This window comes from Martes martes, assembly GCF_963455335.1.
Source record: "Martes martes genome assembly, chromosome: 7".
Lineage (NCBI taxonomy): Eukaryota > Metazoa > Chordata > Mammalia > Carnivora > Mustelidae > Martes > Martes martes.
Window position 1 is genome coordinate 30,044,253 of NC_137894.1, and position 19,825 is coordinate 30,064,077.

Below are 19,825 nucleotides of genomic sequence, written 5' to 3' on the forward strand. Positions count from 1 at the left end.
ACAGGTCAGCATCAGTGATGTTACCAGGAAGGTCCTGGAAGAACGTGTATTGAGGAAGGGGAACATGGGAGCAGCTGTGTCTGAAATGTTCTAAGAGCTCTGCATGTATTATCCCGCTGAACCTGTGCAACGATCCTATGAGGGAGATACTTTTATTATCCTATTTTATAGATGGGAAAGCAGAGACATATACAGATGAAATGATGCAAAGTTGGGAGTGAAACCCAACGAATCTGACTTTAGAGTTTTAGTCCTGATCACTTTGTTACACTGTTCCGGCTAAAAATCCATGCTGATATGAAAGGAGCTGCACTAGCCCTTCTTAGGACTGTCATATGGCTTTGAGAATAACATACGGTCCCTAAATCTAGCACAGGACAGTGGTTCTCAGTCCTGGTTGTGTGTCAGAATCAACTGGATAGCTTTAAAGAAAAAAAAAGAAAAAGAAAGAAAGAAAGAAAGAAAAGAAAGAAAGAAAGAAAGAAAGAAAGAAAAAGAATAAATAAATAAATGCCTGGGACTCATCCCAGGCCAATTCAGTCAGAATCTTGGGGTGGGGCCTGGACTTGAGTGATTTTTAAGAGTTCCCTTGGTGATTCTTGTGGCTAAAGCAAGGTTGAGAATTAACAACCCAGTAATTCAGAGGGTGGGGGTGGGTAGGGAAGGATGAGACTGAACTTTTCGTCTTTAATACAGTTTCACTTGCTGGAACCAATATTATTTGTAACATGTACTAATTCTTTGCTCTAATTTATTTTAGTTTAAATTTGTTGGACTAAAGAATTTCCCTTGTACTCCGGAGAGCCTGTGTAAGGTGCTGTCTATGGATTTCCCTTTTGAGGTAACCACCGTTGTCCTTACTGCTCTGACGCGACTGCAGGACGCAGGGAAGCTTGGTCACGTAGACTCTTCGGATATCCTCTGACTTTGCTGTGTCAGAGCATCAGAGAAGGGCTGGAAGCTGATTCCTGGGAAAGATGTGCCACTGCCCTTCAGAGCCTCAGCTCTGCCCAACTAGATAAGTCAGAATGCCAGGGCTGGAAGGGCCTGGAAGGATAGCTCATCTACACCCCTCATTGTACAGATGAAAAGGTGGGGACACAGGGAGGGGCAAGGCTTCCATTCCTAGGTCCTTCTTGGGTACCTGTTTTCTGCTATGAGCCTGAGAGCCAGGTCGCTTGTTTGACTGCCATAGCTGTGGGTAAAGTTGGGGGCTTCTGTGACTCACAGACCAAGGGACCATGAACTCTTATCCTCCCTCCCAAGAGCAGATGGTCCCTGGCGGGGGGCTGGGGGGCGGTGCTTGCTGAGCAGTGGCTGAGAGCAGGGTGACCAGCCTGTCCAGGTTGTCCAGAACTTCCCCAGTTTAGTACTGGTCTCACGTCCCTAGAATCTCCTCAGTCTTGGGCAGTCTTTTGTCATCCTTAGAACCTGCAGTTACCGTCTCCAGGCTCAGCACAAAAACTTTCCTTTGCCCCTCACACCCTTTAAAATTCTGCCTAGTCACCCACAAGAATTCGCTTGAACCCAATATTATTTTGCTAAAAGGGTCACAGCTCCCAGGGTGGCTGGGTGGCTCAGTGGGTTAATCCTCTGCCTTAGGCTCAGGTCATGGTCTCAGGATCCTGGAATATAGCCCCATATTGGGCTCTCTGCTCAGCAGGGAGCGTGCTTCCTCCTCTCCCTCTGCCTGCCTCTCTGCCTACTTCTGGTCTCTCTCTCTGTCAAACAAATAAATAAAATCTTAAAAAAAAAAAAAAATCACAGCTTCCCAAATGAGGAAATGGCAAAGGCCAACTTGCCTTCATTTCTGGGAGTCAATTAAGAAGGTGGTAAGAACACCATCTTTATTTATAATCCGTATGCCCCAGTGACAATAAATGCTTTTTAGAGATGAGTCACTGAATCGTGGAAAAGAAAATGTGGAACTGTAGGAGGTCTTCCCGTTGAGAAAAACTGAGTTTCCCAGAACATAGCTCGCAGACAATTTAGGGGGAGGTGTGGCAACCAACAATGGCATGGGGAACAGAGCTTCCTGACAGCCTGTTTCCCCTGTGCTCAGCAGTCCAGCGTCTTGGAGGGGCCTGTCCAGTTCCCCTGCTTTGTTCCCCGTGTGGAATACATTCCCCATTACAGAGACGTCTGAGTGGTGAAAAATGCGTGGGATCTGGGGACAGAAGACCCGGGCTCAAGTTGAATTTCAGCTTCATACCGTGTTTTTATTTTTATTTATTTTTACTTATTTTTTAAATTTTTAAAAAAATTTTTTAAGGATTTTTATTTGTTTACCTGAGAAAGAAAGTGAGCAAGAGAGAGAAAGAGAGCACAAGCCAGGGAAGCGGCAGAGGGAGAGGGAGAAGCAGACTTCCCACTAAGTAGGGAGCCCAATATAAGGCTCCATCCCAGGACCCTGGGACTGACCTGAGCCGAAGGCAGATGCTTAACCGAGTCACCCAGGTGCCCCTGTTTTGTTTTCTTTTTAAGATTTATTTATTTTAGAGAGATTGAGAGCCCAAGTGGGAAGGGAGGGAAAGGAAGAGAAAATCTCAAGCTGACGCCATACTGAGCATGGAGCCCCATGCAGGGCTTGATCTCACGACTCTGAGATCACCACCTGAGCCGAAACCAAGAGTCAGGCACTCAACCGACTCTGCCACCCGAGCTACCCCATACTGTGTTTTTAGGGAGGACCCCAGAACTAGTCCTAGCCTCTTTTCTTAAACACCCTCAATGGTGGGCAGGAGGATAAAGTAGCGGGCAGCAAGCAGCCTGTAAACAAGAAGGTGCTATGTATGTTTTTATTTTCTAAAATTTAATTTTCTGGGCCATTTCTTCATCTAGAGAAATTGTGCACATGTGAGAAACAAGGATTCTTCTCCCTCTGGCAGTGATCCAGAAAAGGGAGTTGGCCCGCTAGAGCTGCCGCTGTGTGCCTAGGCTCTCCTGGAAACAGGGGGGCCCAGAAGTCATTTTGGTCACTCGCTTCCCCTTTTTGTAGGTAGATGGACTCCTCTTCTACCACAAGCAGACCCACTATAGCCCCGGAAGCACTCCTCTGGTGGGCTGGCTGCGCCCCTACATGGTGTCAGATGTTCTTGGTGTAGCCATGCCAGCCGGCCCGCTGACCACCAAGCCGGAATACGCCCAGCTCCAGCTCCAGCAGATTATTGAGCATAAGAGAAGCCAGGAAGCCATGAAGGAGAATGTGGCACACAAGGCATCCGAGAACGGGCGCTATGAGTTGGAACACCTGTCCACCCCCAAGCCGAAGAGTCCCTCTCGTAGCCTGGACCCTGCTGAGAGCCTCATGGAGAACTAAACAACGTGGCTACTTGTGGAATCACAGGATGGTGCTTCGTCCCAAAAAGAAGGCTGGGTGGGGAGGAAGATAGTGACAACATCAGGTTATTTCATTTTAGAGTGGACTTTCCAAAGCCACTCCAGCTGGATACAGCTTATCTCCTATCAGAAATGCTGGCTCAGACCATTGAATGAGGTTCCCAGATTGGGTGGTCTTTGGATTTGAGCAGTAATTCCTGTAAAAAGTGTATCCCAGATATTCACAGTGTAAATATAGGTAATTCTTACGAAAGAAGTTGTTTGTGGTTCTTAAACTTTAGCTGGTCATGACCCTCCCAACCTTGACCCTCCCCCGCCCCCGCCCCGCCCCAGGTACCTAAACCGTGACTGTTCAAGTCTTGGCCCATTTCACTGTTTTTAGCACTTAAGCATTCTGCTGAGTTTCCAGTTGCTGCTGTTACTAACGTCATTTTCTAAAAGGTCTTACCAGGAACTGCAGTTCTTGGTATTTGAATATGTTCCCTCTTCTGAGAAGTGTGATTTTCTTTGGTTTAGACAATGCCAGAGATAAAATGCAAATGGAGTTCATTCACAACTTCAACAAACATTGCGCCTTCCAGAAGATAAGCCTTGTGCTGGGCCAGCAGTGATGTAGATAAAGGGGGTTGTGGAGATAGATAGGACTCAGACTCTGCCCTTGAGGATTAACAGTCCAGTGGAGGAAAGAAACCCACCAGCCCGGAGGTGAAAAGATTGCTTTAGGGCTGAAAGATGCAGAGAGCCTGGGGCAGGATAGCAGAGGGCAGTAGCTCCAACCATAGAAGAAATTAGAGTTAGACTGAGGCTCAGGGCAGGATTGAAAGTGCTCCAGGGACAAGGAGAACAGGAGGAAAGCAGGAGTTTCTCACAGAGGCTGGAGGGTATGCAGCTGCTCCCTCTGGAGCAGGCCAGACTCGCTCTGGGACCTGAAACAGGTTCAGCATGGCTCAGGCTTAAATGAGGGTTGGGGAGCTGCCCAGGAGGAGGCTGGAAAGAGAGAGGTAGGCCTGGTATCAGGTTTTGGATTTTACGCCATGGAAGAACTTTGAGCAGGCCAGATCCATTCAGATTTGTAAACTAGGGCTCTTTGGCAGCAGTGGCAGTGGAAGATAGCGTCTAAAACCAACCAATTCGTTTCTGTTCTGTGTTCAGGAAATGTGTCCCATTTCCCGTGACCTCAATCTGCAGCTCACACTGCTTTCCACCTTTCTAGGATTTCTTTTATTGGACAAAAAGAGTTCGCTATTTCACTCCAGCAATACTAGCTGGTGTCCTGTGGACAAAATATTGGAGGCATGCAGGTCAGATCTTTGTTTGACTGGCAGTTGGTTCCTTTGTGTTAATTCTGGGAACAGATCTGGGCAGAAGTTGTGGTTAAGTGGAGCCCGATGACACAAACGCAGCACACCAGTGGAACTAGCCTCAACGCTGGGCTCTTACAGAGCTGCTTGAGCTGATTCTATAAAAATCAGAGAAGGAAGACAACCCTTCCCACCCACATAATGATCCTGCTGGCTGCAGATTGAGGCATGCCTACACCAATACACTCTTTTCTGAATTCGGGTCAATTCTGCAATGGAATCATTGTATTCCTGTTGCCAAGAAGCATGCTGTCAGCTGCCTAGATGCTGCATGATCTCCCCAAGGAGAATGCACTGGTCTGTGCTCTCAGCAAGCCAACTGCATCATTTCAGGAGTTGGGCATGCTAGCTAATATCAGTAGAGACTTGGCTGGGCTCTGCTCAGAAATAAGCCAGTCTGGAGAGACTACTTCCACAAAAGGACACTCTTGGAAGAGAGATGCAGGAGCCACAGAACATACCAGGCAAACTTATTGCCAAGCACAGCTTGATATTGTTCAACGATAGCTTGAAAGATGTATTGCACAGGAGTGCCCCTTCTATTTTTAACGGAGGAGCCAATATGATCAATCACTGAATGGCGTGTCTTCTGGTCGTATTTCTTGTGAATTGTAAAACCACCTCCTGCACCTCTTTCAAAGATGGCTGCGTCAATAAGTTGTTGTGATTTGGTATTAGCTTTCTGGCCACCCTTCCGAATAGTGACCAGTTTTTTGGTTTTTTTTTTTTTTTTTTTGGTTTTTTTTTTTTTGTTGTTTTGTTTTTTTTTGTGGAATGATCTCTTCCCCATGCAGTGTGTGTGGTCTGGTGGAGCTGTCATCTGGAGGAACTGCCCTCCTTCAGCCAAACATCAGGCTCATGACTCAAGATGGACCAGTCACACACTCCTCACCAAGAATCTGTATCCTGAGCAGAGGAACAAAGAAAGTGAATCTGCTGGAATTCATTTATTTTGCCCTCGTAAGGGTAGAGAGTGTTGCTTGTTCTTGCTGTTAAACCAATGAGCACCCAGTAAATTCTATCTTGCTTAAATTAGCCAGAACTGATTTCTGGGCTTGCAACTAAAGGATCCTAGCTGATACCATTGCTTGTGGCCTACCCCACTTGCCTTGGCTAGAGGGCCAGCTTGGCATGAGTTAGCTAAGGACTACTAGTTGAGATCACCTATGTCATCTCAAGTGCCATTGGAATGCACGTACCTGGAAAATACTAAGCTTTTCAACCAGTTGCTGCAAAGTAAATAGTCTTAGTTGTTTTACTGTTTTTGTTTTGTTTTGTTTTGTTTTTTTAAAGATTTTATTTATTTGACAGACAGAGATCACAAGTAGGCAGAGAGGCAGGCGGGGGTTGGGGGGAAGCAGGCTCCCCACTGAGCAGAGAGCCCGATGTAGGTCTTGATCCCAGGACCCTGGGATCATGACCTGAGCTGAAGGCAGAGGCTTTAACCCACTGAGCCACCCAGGCGCCCCAGTTGTTTTACTGTTGACTCAGAAAGCCAAGCTGGGTTCTAATGCCTGCGTTGAAGAGTTGGTGTCATCCTAATTCCCTTGTGTTTGATAATAGTTTGTCTATAATCACTGCTTTTTCACTAGTTCACTTCACACTTGTGTCAGAAATCTGACTTCTGTTCCTACCACTTTTGAGTGCTCTCATCAAGGGACTGCTGGTCTCCTCTTTTCCAAATATAAGGGACATTTCCCAACCTTTCTCTTTTCTGACTTCAGCTGTGTATTTGCTGATACCTTCCATGAACTCTAGCCCTATCTATATATCTAACTCCTTACCAGCCAAATCTCCCAGTCACCTCTCAAACTTGGCATGTCCCAAACTGAACTCATTATCTCTCCCCCACAGTCCCTCTCAGTCGTGCTCTCTTCCTGGGATCCTTGTCATTGTTAGTAGCATTTAGTCACCCCAGCTAGGAACCTAGGTATTCTGATGATTCCTGTCCATTTCTTACCTTTCACAGCTAGTGAGTCACCACATCCTTTAAATTCCACCTCTCTCTTCTCCATTTCCTCTATGACCTAAGGCCTTAATTCAAGTCTTTATCATCCTGGAGTACTGCCAGAGTTTCTTACCTAGTTTCCTGCCACCAATCGTCCCCGTCCACCCTATCCACTCCTGCCACAACTGGCAGAGTGATCCTTTCTAAAAATGCATTGCTTCAAGTATTTCCCACTGCCTACAGGCTTCTCAGACTGCCATGCAAGTTTCTTCATGACCTGGGCTTAGCATGTCTGTCCAGCCTCATAAATTACCTTCCTTCCTTTGCTGCCTCCTCTCCAGGGATCTGCTCTACAGTTCCTTATACAAGCACATGTGTTTCATGTTACATCCTTCCACCCCCACCACCATGTCCCTCCTCACTCGGACTTCATTCATCTGGTAAATATATCTACTCATCTTTGGAAAACTCCATTCAGCAGATACCTGATTGAACCTTTACCTCTGCAGGTAGAATTAGCCATTCTCATGTTTGTGCCCTCCCCATCCCACTGCATATATCTCTCTCCCAAGTTTAGGGATAGTCCCCGAGACCATACTTCAGTTTGATAATTCTCCAGAACTCACAGAACTCACTGAAAGCTGTTATACTTAGGGATAGAGTCTGTGATGGTGATAGGAAACAGATTAGTTAGCCTAGGGCAGAAATGCACAGGGCCAAGTCCTGAAAGTTCCAAACGTGGATCTTTCAGGTGTCTTCTTCCAGTGAAATCATGGATAACATTAACGTCCCTGGGACCTGTATATGATAGTCCTCAGGGAGTACAGTCAACCAGAGGGAATTTCACCTGAGCCTTGGTGTCCCAAGTTTTTATTGGAGAGTTTTCATTTGGACCTAGTTGGTGGACCTCAGTCTCCAGCCTCTCCAGAGGTCTAACTGATTACACATGATCGAAAGTCCTCCTTTCCCCCAGTCACACTGCTAGACTATCTGGTGTGGCCAAAGACCCCCAGGCCAACACAGAAACTTTCTCAGGACATTTCAAAGACTTGGAGGTTATTTCCTAGGAACAGACAACGGCAAAGGGCAACTTCTCTTTGGCAACATTAAATTCCTTACTTCACACTCCCTCTATTAGATTGCAAGCTCCTTTTTTTTTTCCCCCAAAGATTTTTATTTATTTATTTGTTGGTTTTTTTTTTAAAGATTTTATTTATTTATTCATTTGACACACAGAGGGAGAGATCACAAGCAGGCAGAGAAGCAGGCAGAGAGGGGAAGCAGGCTCCCCGCTGAGCCGAGAGCCCGATGCAGGGCTTGATCCCAGGACCCTGAGATCAGGACCCGAGCCGAAGGCAGAGGCTTAACCCACTGAGCCACCCAGGTGCCCGCTTTATTTATTTATTTGACAGAGACAGAGTGTACGTGCACAAGAAGGCTGAGCAGCAGGCAGGGGGAAAGGGAGAAACATGCTCCCCTCTGAGCAGAGAGCTCAACTTGGAGCTCTATCCCAAGACCCAGGAACATGACCTGAGCCAAAGGCAGACACTTAACCGACTGATCCACGCAGGCACCAGATTGCAAAATCTTTCAGGTCAGAAACCTGGTCTTACTCATCTTTAGCTCCCCAGTGCCTGGCCTGGATTAAAATGTCAGCTGGGTGAATGAAATGGTGAGCTGGAATGAGAAGGCAGTTTGAGGGACAGTCCCTTTTCTCTACTGCACAGAGGAGTGACCCTGGAGAGGTCACTGGAGTGGCCCTGGAGAGGAGGCTGAGTGGAAGTGTGTGGTGGGCGGCTAACGGATGATTGGATATGCTGCAAGTTCTAAGAACAAGAACTATATTTAGTTCTCTGAATGTGCTTAAAAGGACAACTTAAAAACTTCTCATACACTGGAGGAGGGAAAAAAATGATCTTCATAGCTACAGATTTCCTCTCTAGTAAGGAAGTGAGCAAAAAACCTCACAATACATATATTTAAGCAGATGTGGTCATTTGTCTTATGCATTGTGATATGTAGGGCAGGAAAAGTAGACAAAAGCCCTGAGATCTTGGCAAGAGTATGACTGCTTGTTTTGGTAAGATGCACTGATTTCTGAGTTCTGCCCTGTCTTAGGATTCTGTGATTACACCCAAATTTATTTTTTTAAAGATTTTATTTATTTATTTTAGAGAGTGCGTATGCATCCGGGGGGAAGGGCAGAGGGAGAGGGAGAAAGTGTCTTAAGCAGACCCTGCACTGAGCACGGAGCCCGTTGCAGGACTAAATCTCACAACCTTGAGATCACAGCCTGAGCCGAAACCAAGAGTCTGACGCTTAACCAACTGTGCCTCCCAGGCACCCCTAGAACCAAGTTAATTTTTTTCTTTTTTTTATTAATTATTTTTATTAATATATAATGTATTATTTGCCCCAGGGGTACAGGTCTGTGAATCGTCAGGCTTACACATTTCACAGCACTCACCATAACACATACCCTCCCCAGTGTCCATAACCCAACCACCCTCTCCCTACCACTACCCCCAGCAACCCTCAGTTTGTTTTGTGAGATTAAGAGTCTCTTATGGTTTGTCTCCCTCCTGATCCCATCTTGTTTCATTTTTTCCTTCCCTACCCCCCACAACCTTCACCCTGCCTCTCCAATTCCTCATATCAGATCATATGATAATTGTCTTTCTCTGATTGACTTATTTCACTCAACATAATACCCTCTAGTTCCACCCACGTCTTTACAAATGGCAAGATTTCGGGGGTTTTGATGGCTGTTTCATTGTATATATACACCACATCTTCTTTATCCATTCATCTGTTGATGGACATCTAGGTTCTTTCCATAGTTTGATTATTGTGGACATTGCTGCTATAAACATTTGGGTGCACATGCCCCTTCAGATCACTACATTTGTATCTTTAGGGTAAATACCCAGGAGTGTGATTGCTAGGTCGTAGGGTAGCTCTATTTTCAACTTTTTGAGGAACCTCCAAACTGTTTTCCAGAGTGGCTAGACCAGCTTGCATTCCCACCAACAGTGTAGGAGGGTTCCCCTTTCTCCACATCCTTGCCAGCATCTGTCATTTCCTGACTTGTTAATTTTAGCTGTTCTGACTGGCGTGAGGTGGTATCCATTGTGGTTTTGATTTGTATTTCCCTGATGCCAAGTGATGTGGAGCGCTTTTTCATGAGTCTGTTGGCCATCTGGATGTCTTTGCAGAAATGTCTGTTCATGTCCTCTGCCCGTTTCTTGACCGGGTTATTTGTTCTTTGGGTGTTGAGTTTGATAAGTTCCTTATAGATTTTGAATGCTACCCCTTTATCTGATATGTCGTTTGTGTATATCTTCTCCCATTTTGTCAGTGTCTTTTGGTTTTGTCGACTGTTTCCTTTGCTGTGCAAAAGCAAGATCAAAAGCTTTAGAACCAAATTAATCTAAAATGTTTGTTTCCCCACCAAGTCCTGAGAGGTTTGGTCTTAGGTGTTGCTTTGACCCTGTGCCCCTCCGCAGCAGGTCGACCCACTGCACTGCAGAGATGAGGAGGAGGGAGGCCTGGCAGAGCTGGGAGGCTGGCAGTAGTGAAGATGAATCCAGAGTGGCCTCAGGCAGCAAATATCTGAGGGCAGAGACAGAGCCCCTAATCTAGGATGTGTACATTTGTTTTTCACATCCATTCCCAGTGATAGTGATTGTTTTGAGAAAAGTGAATTTTTATGTCTGTGTTGAGGAGACAGAAAAGTGGCCAGAGGCAGCCTGCAAAACTGGGGGATAGGCCTCACCATGGGGGCCCAGCCTGGAGGCATTCTCCTCATCCTCAGAGACTGTATGAAACCAGAAGAGACAAAATTTGAAAGCCAAAGAGTTCTTCTGGCTAAGACTTGGCACAGACCACTAGCATTTGTAGCGAGTTTCCTTCCAGCAGGCTGGCGGGGCACTTCAAGCCTCCCCCTCTGCTTTTGCCCTGCAGGTTTTCTCCGCAGTCAAACTGGGGAAATAAAAGATGGAACTCCAGTCTGTCAGTTCTGCTTCTCGCTGGCAACATAACAAAAGGTTTTGTAAGGGAGGAAGTTGAAACTGGTTCAGACAAGGTTCTATTTGTGGACTTAATTTATCCATTCTGCTCTGGACTCAGGTTAACACAGATAAGTCAGAGTGAAAGCACCATAATCAGATGGTACCTCCCTCTTACATTGAACGTTTTTTCATAAGCAACAGAGTATCCAAAGTAATCAAGCCAGTTTAGTATTCTTTGATAAAAATTGGACCTTGTTGGCTAGAAAAGGATGGATCTATTCTTTCAGCAAACATTGACTGAGCACCACCTACTGTGTGCGGTGTATCACACTAGGTCCTGAAGAAAGAGGAGGGACCAAGACATGGTCCCTGCCCCAGGGAGCTTGTGGTCTAGGTGGGAGAAATGGGCAAGGAAGCAAATAATTGTCATCAGAGTGTTAGGTAAACACTAGACACAGGAGTCAGATACAAAAGTAACATAGACTAGTGACTGATTGGGGCGCGTGGGTGGTTTAGTTGTTAAGCGTCTGCCTTAGGATCAGGTCATGATCCCGGGGTCCTGGGATCGAGACCCACATCGGGCTCTCTGCTCAGCGGGAAGCCTGTTTCTCCCTTTCCCACTCCCCCTGCTTGTATTCCCTCTCTTGCTGCTGTCTCTCTCTCTCTCTCTGTCAAATAAATAAATAAAATCTTTAAAGACAAACAAACAAAAAGAATAGTGGCTGACTAACCCATGATTTAGGAGTGGTGCATAAGGTGTCAGATGAGAAAATTGTATGTGGAAAGAAACAGCTCATGTTCTTGTTTAAAAAGAAAAAAACAAAACGGCTAAGAACAGCAGTAGGGAAGGACTGGTCCCTGGAGTATTTTGGGTAATGGGGGAATGCAATCTACATGGGATAGGATTTTTTCACCTTCCTTGCAGAGCACACCTTCAGTCATTCTAATGGTGATAGATTTAGCCTATGAGTAAACAAGAAGAAAACGTTCCCCCTAGACATTGGTTAGCTGTGTGACCTCATTTAGCCTGTATCTGTTTGCCTTTTAGAAAAAAGGCAGTAAGAATCTTTGGGGGAGGGGCGCCTGAGTGACTCAGTGGGTTAAAGCCTCTGCCTTCAGCTCAGGTCATGATCCCAGGGTTTTGGGATCAAGCCCTGCAGCAGCAGCAGCAGCATCAGGCTCTCTGCTCAGCGGGGAGCCTGCTTCCTCCTCTCTCTCTGCCTACTTGTGATCTGTCAAATAAATAAATAAATTCTTAAAAAAAAAAGAAGAATATATATATATATACACACTTCTTTTTTTAAGATATATATGTATATCTATATATAGATATATAGATATTGTCTATAAAAGATCCTTCTTTTATATATATATATATATAAAAGAAGGATCTTTTTTTTTTTAAGATTTTATTTATTTATTTGACAGACAGAGATCACAAGTAGGCAGAGAGGCAGGCAGAGAGAGAGGAGGAAGCAGGCTCCCCGCTGAGCAGAGAGCCCGATGCGGGACTCGATCCCAGGTTCCCAAGAAGGATCTTTTATAGACAAAGCATGTGTGCATAACACAACACATCTTTTCTAAAGGCAGTAGACATTTAAGAGCAATGTTTGGGAGGAACTTTGGATTTTATTCTTTAAGATTTTATTGAGCAGGGGCGCCTGGGTGACTCAGTGGGTTAAGCCTCTGCCTTCAGCTCAGGTCCTGATCTTGGGGTCCCGGGATTGAGCCCCACATCAGGCTCTCTGCTCAGCAGGGAGTCTGATTCCCCTCTCTCTCTGCCTGTCTCTCTGCCTACTTGTGATCTCTCTCTCTGTCAAATAAATAAATAAAATCTTTTAAAAAAGAGAGAGAGAGATTTTATTGAGCCAGCCTGCTGTGGGGCTCAATCCCAGGCCTCTGGGATCGTGACCTGAATCAAAGGCAGAGGATTAACCAGCTGAGCCACCCAGGTGCCCCATGACCTTTGGATTTTAGAAGTAAAGGTGTTTTGGGAGAAAATGTTGTAAAATTCCAATCACAGCTTTGGAACTATCTCTTTTCCAAGTAGGTATTCCTGGACAAATATAAGAAAGGCAGGAGAAAATGCAAGCTAGAGGTCTCAGAGTTAAGGTGGCTATCTTTTTAAATTTTATTTCATTTTATTTATTTATTTTTGTAAGGCGGCTGTCTTCACTGATTCAGTCATCCAACACATTTATGAAAGGCCTGCCTACTAGGTACCAGGTTCTAGATGCTGAGGGGTCAGGGGGTAACAAGACAGAAGTGGTTCCTGCCTTCCTGGAGCTTATAGTCTAGTAGAGCAGACAGAGACTAGGCTGATGGACATAGAAACAAGGGCACAGTTAGAAACTGTGATTGGCTCTTTGATATAAACAAACAAACAAACAAATAAATAAATGGGAGAGAGAGAGCAATAGAATGTCTATTTCAGTTTAGGGAATAGCCAAGGAAGATCTTGCTGAGGAAGTGACCTTTGAGCTAAGAACTTAAGGATGAGTCCCATTTGTCTGGTGAAGAAGGTGGGAGGAAGGGGAGGATAACCTTTCTAGACAGAGACCTGAAACCTTTGCTTTAAAAGCAAAAGACAAAAGTACAATTCATAACACCCCTCCCCCCAAGATTGCCTCTTTGTCATTTATTTTCCACTTTCAGATTTCAGTTCATGTTAATTTGATAAAAATGTGATTGTGGGGGCACCTGTGTGGCTCAGTCGGTCTGCCTTTGGCTGGGGTCATGATCCAGGGATCCTGGGATTGAGCCCTGCATCAGGCTTCCTGCTCGGTGGGCAGCCTTCTTCTCCCTCTCTCTTTGCCACTCCCACTGCTTGTGCTCTCCTGCTCTCTCGTTCTGTCAAATAAATAAATAAAAATCTTTTAAAAAATAAATAAAAAATCTGAGGAGGCTATGTCAATACATGTGGATATACCTTGATTATTTTAAAAAGATTATTTATTTATTTGACAGAGAGAGAGAGATCACAAGTAGGCAGAGAGGCAGGCAGAGAGAGTGGGGGAAGCAGGTTCCCTGCTGAGCAGAGAGCCCGATGTGGGGCTCGATCCCAGGACCCTGAGATCATGACCCAAGTCAAAGGCAGAGGTTTAACCCACTGAGCCACCCAGGCGTCCCAATTTTTTTTTTTTTTTTTTAGTAAGGATAATTTCAGCTATCTCATAAATGTGATGTGAGGTTAGATGAATGAAAGTCATGTAGAACAGTGCCTGGCACATGGTAGGGACATAATAAATAAATATGAACTTAATATTTCAGTGTATGGGTGTACTGTAATTTATTTACTGAGTTTTCTACTGATGGGCTATTATATTGTTTCCAATCTTTTGCCGTTAGAAACCATTTGGCATCCCTAAGATTTGATCGAGCAGGATGACAGTACCATACTTGGTTTTGTTGGCTCTAGCCTGTAGTTAAAGGCAAGCCTTTGTACTCTGATTCTCCTGGGATGACCGCACAGGAGCAAATCCAGCCAGCTCCCTTATACTTAGTTTTGTTACCCATGTGTCTGCTTGGAAACTTCCAAACATTGTCCTGTTAGGACTGTAATAGGCAAGCAGTTCTGGAGAACTGTTCCCTGACACACCCACACGCCCACATGCACAGCTGTGCCTCTGAAAACACTGCTGAGTTCTCTTTCCTAGTTCACTCTGTTAAACCTTTCCCTTTATTAACTCTCTTCACCAAATCTCTGTACTAGGAGTTTGAATGTCTGGATCTGAGTTCTAGCTCAATACTGCTCAATTAGCTGTGACTTTGGAAAAATCACTGACCCCTGGTGTCCTGAGGATCACCAGGCAAAACTCTCCTGGGTCAGCGGTATGTATTGCTCAGGTCCTGCCGTTTCCTACTCCAGCTTCATCTTATTTGTTGTTTTTTTTTTTTTTTAAGATTTTATTTATTTATTTGAAAAAGAGAGTGAGTGAGAGAGAGAGAGAGAGCACAAACAGGGGAGGAGTATGGGAGAGGGAGAAGTGGTGCTCCATCCTGGGACACCGGGATCATGATCTGAGCTAAAGGCAGACAGTTAACCGACTGAGCCACCCAGGCACCCCACTCCAGCTTAGTCCTAGAGCCATCTGCCTGCTCCAGGAGAAAAACTATATTTAAGTTATTATTAAAATTTTGGGGGAAAGTTTATATATTCACATGCAAAATTTAAACACAGACACACTAGGCTATTAGAAGCCAAAATAGTGGTTACTCTCAAGGAGAGTAGGGACTAGGAGGAGACATAAGGGGGACTTTGGCAAGTCAGGAAAGTTCTATTTCTTGATCTGCGTGCTGGTTACATGGGTGAAAATTCATCATTCTGTATACTTACATTTTCTCCTTTCTGTATGTATATTACATTTCAATAAAAAGTTAAAAAAAAAAACCAACAACTTAAAATGTACAAAAGACCATATAGGGGAAAGTCTTTCCCTTCCTTCCTCTCTTGAAAGACACTCAGTGACCTTTCTTGTGTACCCTACCAAACATAAGTTTAATAAGTTTATATGTTCTTTTTCTTTCTTTGTACAAGTGTCATCATTATGTGTACTATTTGAGCCTTGCTGTTTCCACTTCAAAATACAACTCAAGGATCATTCCATATCCTCACATGTGGAAGAGACCATGTCTTCTTCATTGTTGTAACCACAGTGGATAGCCCAGTGCATGGCATAAAAATGTACTTGTTTACTAAATAGACTGTTGGGATGATGGCCTACCTGAGATAGAAACAGATCCAAGTACCAAGGCTTACTTGTTTTATTCATAGCAAATTATGCTCAGCGCCTGACATTATCTTTGCCAATAATTTAACACAGGTTCACTGCAGAAATTATAACTTACAGTAATATTTCACAAGCCAGTAGCATACAGGATAATGTCTCTTAATAAGTCAATAAGGAAATAACATACCTTAAACCAATGATAGGTTAATTATACTATTGTTTCAGGCAAAGGGAGGATAAAAGAAAGTCCAGATTCAGATGATGTGTACATTTCTACCAGTTGGTTCTTGGTAGAGTCAGCCCTTCCAAATAAAAGCGAGCTATCAGCTGCCAGGTTTGGTCCCTCTCTGCTTGGGGAATGTGGCTAACAGACCACAGCACCAGTGCTGGCCGGCCAAGTGGGCTGCCGGGAAGGTTATCACTCCAGGAATATTTACATGTCTTGTGCCACTGCCTACAGGAGTAGCCTGGCCAAGGTCGGAACCAATAGCTCTTCTCTTCCTCAGACTGCTGTACCCTTAACACCACTGCTAACCATGAGTAGCCTGGCCACAGTAGGAGCAAAGTGTCTCAAGATCTTTGGAGAGCCATTTAGGTGAGCAAAGAGTAACCTTGCCCAAACTGAACACTCTGGAGTTACTGGTCAAAGCTCCTGGTTTTTAAAGTTTAAAAGGCCATCACATGATGGACACCACTGCTGTTACTATGGTGGCAGTGACGTAATGTTCCTCTCCACTCCAGGTGCAAGAGTTCGATAAGAAAGTCCTAAAACCCAACTTCAAAACAATGTCATCAAAACAAATTCAAACCACAAATAACTTTGTCCAAAACAAACTTTCAAAAACATGGATTTGAAATCGTGACAAGTCCGTGCACAATACTTTTCTAACCAAGGACAACCTGAAGTTCCTATTGCAATGATGCAGAAAAGAGGTGAAGTCGGAGGTTACTTCTGAAGTCCTAGAAGGTGAATCAGAAGCCAGAGCACCTTCCTCGGTTGTCTGTAGACCTCTCCCTTGGGTCTCTCTCCTAGCTCTCCAGGGCTCTAGCCCTTGGGACTAGCTGTTGCTTGTTAGCTGGAACCCTGCTGGATATTTCTTTTTGGTCTGAAATGATGTAACAACGGAGCTGACCAGCTCAGCCTTCCCTGCGCCTCTCAAACTGACCCCAAGACTGTATTCTGTAACACCCACAAGCTCTTTGCTGTGGTTGCCAGAGTGAAAATCTAAGGTTTGCAAAGGTTGCGTGATTCCTTGAATGAGGTTTGAAACCGGTTGCTGCTTTTGTGAGGGACTAAAGTCCAGCCGCACCGGCGAGGAAGAACAGGACGCGGCCGGCGAAGAGAAGGAGGGCGTGCGCGCCTCGATTTAGCAGGGTCTGTTCCTTCACCAGAAGCCTACACCTCCAGGCAGCGCTCACACGGTCCTCCAGTCAGCAAGCGACACGGAGCTAGAGGAGCACTGTGGGCCGCTCAGACGCCCGGGGGCAGCAAGTCACCCCGGCGGCGTTTTCAGACGAATGCATTCTCTTCCTCCCCCACGGGGCTGAAGCGTGAAATTCGGGCCCTTCCTCCCGGGTTCCGCGTCCCCGCAGCTCCGAGTCGCCCAAGCCCCTCCCCGCGCGGGTCCCTGAGGTCTCCCCTCCCCCGCCCCATGCCTACCCCGCCCGGGCTCCTCTCTGTCTCCCCCTCCCGGACAGCGTCCGCGCGCCGCCGGCCCTCTCCGTCGCCTGTTTGTGAATGAGACGCTCGGTTTCTCAATGGAGCCGCGGGGGGCTCGGGCGGACGCGGCGCGGCCGCGGCGCTGGCCCTGAGCCCGGAGGGGGGCGCCTCTTCCTCGCTCCCTCTCCCCTTCCCTCCCTCCCACCGCCGCGGCTTTTGAGGAACGGGGCTGGGAGGCCGCCGCCGCGCAGGTCACCGGGGCCCGCGTCGCCGGGGACTCCTCGTCACGCTCCGGAGGAGCGGGAGCGCGGCCGGGGAAGGCAGGACGCCGAGGAGGCCGGCGGCCTTCGGGAAATTTCCGCCGCGAGCCCCCGCTCCGGGCGTAGAAAGTTCTTGAGTTCCTATTTCCTTTTGAGATCCCGCTCGGCTGTTAGCTCCTCGCAGGCACCTCGGTTTTGTTTGTTTTGTTTTGTTTTTTCCGGGAGAGGAGGGGGAGTGCGGGGAAAGGAGCGAAGAAAATAAAAAAGGATTTCCGCCCTGAAAAGAGCGACAGTTGTGAGAGCTTTTCCTTGAGAAGACAGAAGCGGCGTTCGCGGCCGCCCGGCCCCACCGGCCCCAGCATGAGCGAGCCAGCCTCGGGCTGTTGAGGCGCGGAGACGCGGAAGCGGCGGCCGGCTACTCCCGGCTCCCCGCGCTCCCGGGCGCGTTCGGTCGGCGGGGCGGCGGCGGCGGGATGGAGCCCGCGACCGCGCCCCAGCCCGACATGGCGCCGGAGCTGACCCCGGAGGAGGAGCAGGTAAGCGGGGCCCCGGCCGTGGCAGTGGGTGTGTCCGGACCCCCGAGGCCTAGGTCGGCCTCGAGGCCGCGCGCGCCCCCCGGCCCCCGACCCGCGGGTGCCCCTTCCCCCGGCGACCGCGCCCAAGGCCGTCAGCCCCCGACCCGTGGGACGCGGCTGGACGCGGCTCCCGGCCTCTTCTGTTCTTGAGGCTTGCGGGCCTCACATCGCCCCCTCCCCCCATTCCGGTGGTAATTCAAGTTCCTCGTACTGGGGGGGCCTCCCTGTCCCTCTGACCACCCCCAACCCGCAACATTTGCTGAACGCCTTACTTTTCCTCTGGCCCCTCCACCCCTAAATATGTTCAGGTTATTTCTTTGAGGGTTTGTGGGTTTTTTTAAAGGACAGGCAAAGCCCCAGTTTGGGGGGGGGGGCTCCTTCGGGTACCATCCCCCCTCCCGAGCAGATCGGTTACAGGCACTGGCTACATAGATGCCCTAGATTTCCAGACGAGCACCTCGGGCTGCTAAGAAGGCTGTGGCAGGCCTACTTAGGCAGATTTTGGAAGATCCAGGCCTTTTCATCCTCCCGAAGTCCCTGGCCTGGATCGCCCTATTCACTCTTTCAGAATGGGCGCATCCCTTCACCCCCACTTCCCTGCCCCCCATCTCATCTCGCTGTCTCCATCTTTCTGGAGCCCACATGGAGCTCCATTGTCCCTTAAAGCTTATGACCTTCAGTTCCCAGAAGGAAGTGGTTTGCGGTGTCATTCTGGGGGTTTGGGTAAGGGAAAAGGCCAGGGGTGTTGTAACTTTCCCTCCCCCGATGATCGGTAAGTCTGCTACTGAGATTGGGAACCCTAAAGCCTTTGCGCTGTCTCTTCCTTGGCACTGCCCATAGCGGGCCTTAGCTATGCTCAAATATAGTCATAGTCTGATTTCATATTAAAAAAAACCCAAAAAACAAAAAAAGCAAAAATAACCCTGAAATAAGAAAAAGATGAACCATACTGGTAACTCGTTGCAAGCTCTTCAACACTGGTTCCTAAGGACCACTTTTGGTAGCGCAGTCTCTAGGGTGGAGACAGTCTGGTTTTACAAACTAGTTTTTAAGAAGCTCTTGACTTTTCTCCTCATTTGTGGAGATGACATTTTTCACATTTGGCCTCAGACCACTGTCTTGCCCTTTCACGCCTTGAGATAAAATCAGCATGGGAGAAAAAATAGAATTCTGCTCTGTACAAGCAGTGGTAACATCCTGGTAATTGCATTTGAGTGTTAATAAAATGCTTGTCAGGGCCTAGTGTAAGCAGGTGGCCAAGGAACTACCTCTCACTCTAGATTTAGGAAATTTCAGTACTAAGGTATGATGTGTTAGGTTGATTTTATTTTATTTTAAGATTTTATTTATTATTTGACAGAGAGAGATCACAAGTAGGCAGAGCAGCAGGCAGAGGGACAGGGAGAGGGAGAAGCAGGCTCTCTGCTGAGCAGGGACCCGGATGCGGGACTCGATCCAAGGACTCCAGCATCATGACCTGAGCCAAAGGCAGCTGCTTAACCAACTGAGCCACCCAGGTGCCCCTGTTAGGTTGATTTTAAAGAGGCAAAACTTCTTCACTTCTCTTCCTTGGATTGGTCTGATTTAGAGTTTCTAATACTTCAAAGCATTAATATTCCACTATGGAGATGGCAGGAGGGTACACATTAAAAAATTAAACCCAAGGAAAGTAAATTTTTAAGTATTGAAGTATTGATAAAGTCAGTGCTTTACTCTGCGTAGACTATATACATGTACCAGTGTGTTTAGTAAAAATCTTTTACAGTGAATAATGTGATGGGCATTAACAAGGACTGGATGGGAACAGTAAAATATATATTAAGATCAACAAGGGATGCGAGGTTTTTTTTTAAAAGATTTTTATTTATTTATTTGACAGAGATCACAAGTAGGCAGAGAGGCAGGCAGAGAGAAAGAAAGGGAAGCAGACTCCCTGCTGAGC

General features: G+C 46.7%; 2 protein-coding genes across 8 annotated transcripts in view; both read left to right on the plus strand.

Moving 5' to 3' along the window:
• Positions 1-3,589, plus strand: part of SNUPN (snurportin 1) — a 39,872-nt gene extending 36,283 nt beyond the window's left edge. For all 5 annotated transcript variants that reach the window (XM_080807677.1, XM_080807675.1, XM_080807674.1 and 2 more), the window contains 2 exons: positions 761-841; positions 2,999-3,589. In XM_080807677.1, coding sequence (XP_080663803.1) covers positions 761-841; positions 2,999-3,319 — 402 coding nt within the window. In that variant the 3' untranslated portion in view covers positions 3,320-3,589. The remainder of the gene's footprint in view (positions 1-760; positions 842-2,998) is intronic.
• Positions 3,590-17,128: 13,539 nt separating this feature from the next.
• The window catches only part of PTPN9 (protein tyrosine phosphatase non-receptor type 9), an 83,819-nt gene continuing 81,122 nt past the window's right edge, over positions 17,129-19,825 (plus strand). Inside the window, exon 1 of one of the 3 annotated variants that reach the window (XM_080807566.1) lies at positions 17,129-17,844. In XM_080807566.1, the coding sequence (XP_080663692.1) occupies positions 17,782-17,844 (63 nt within the window). In that variant the 5' untranslated portion in view covers positions 17,129-17,781. The remainder of the gene's footprint in view (positions 17,845-19,825) is intronic. The other 2 variants (XM_080807568.1, XM_080807567.1) reach the window with 2 other exon arrangements.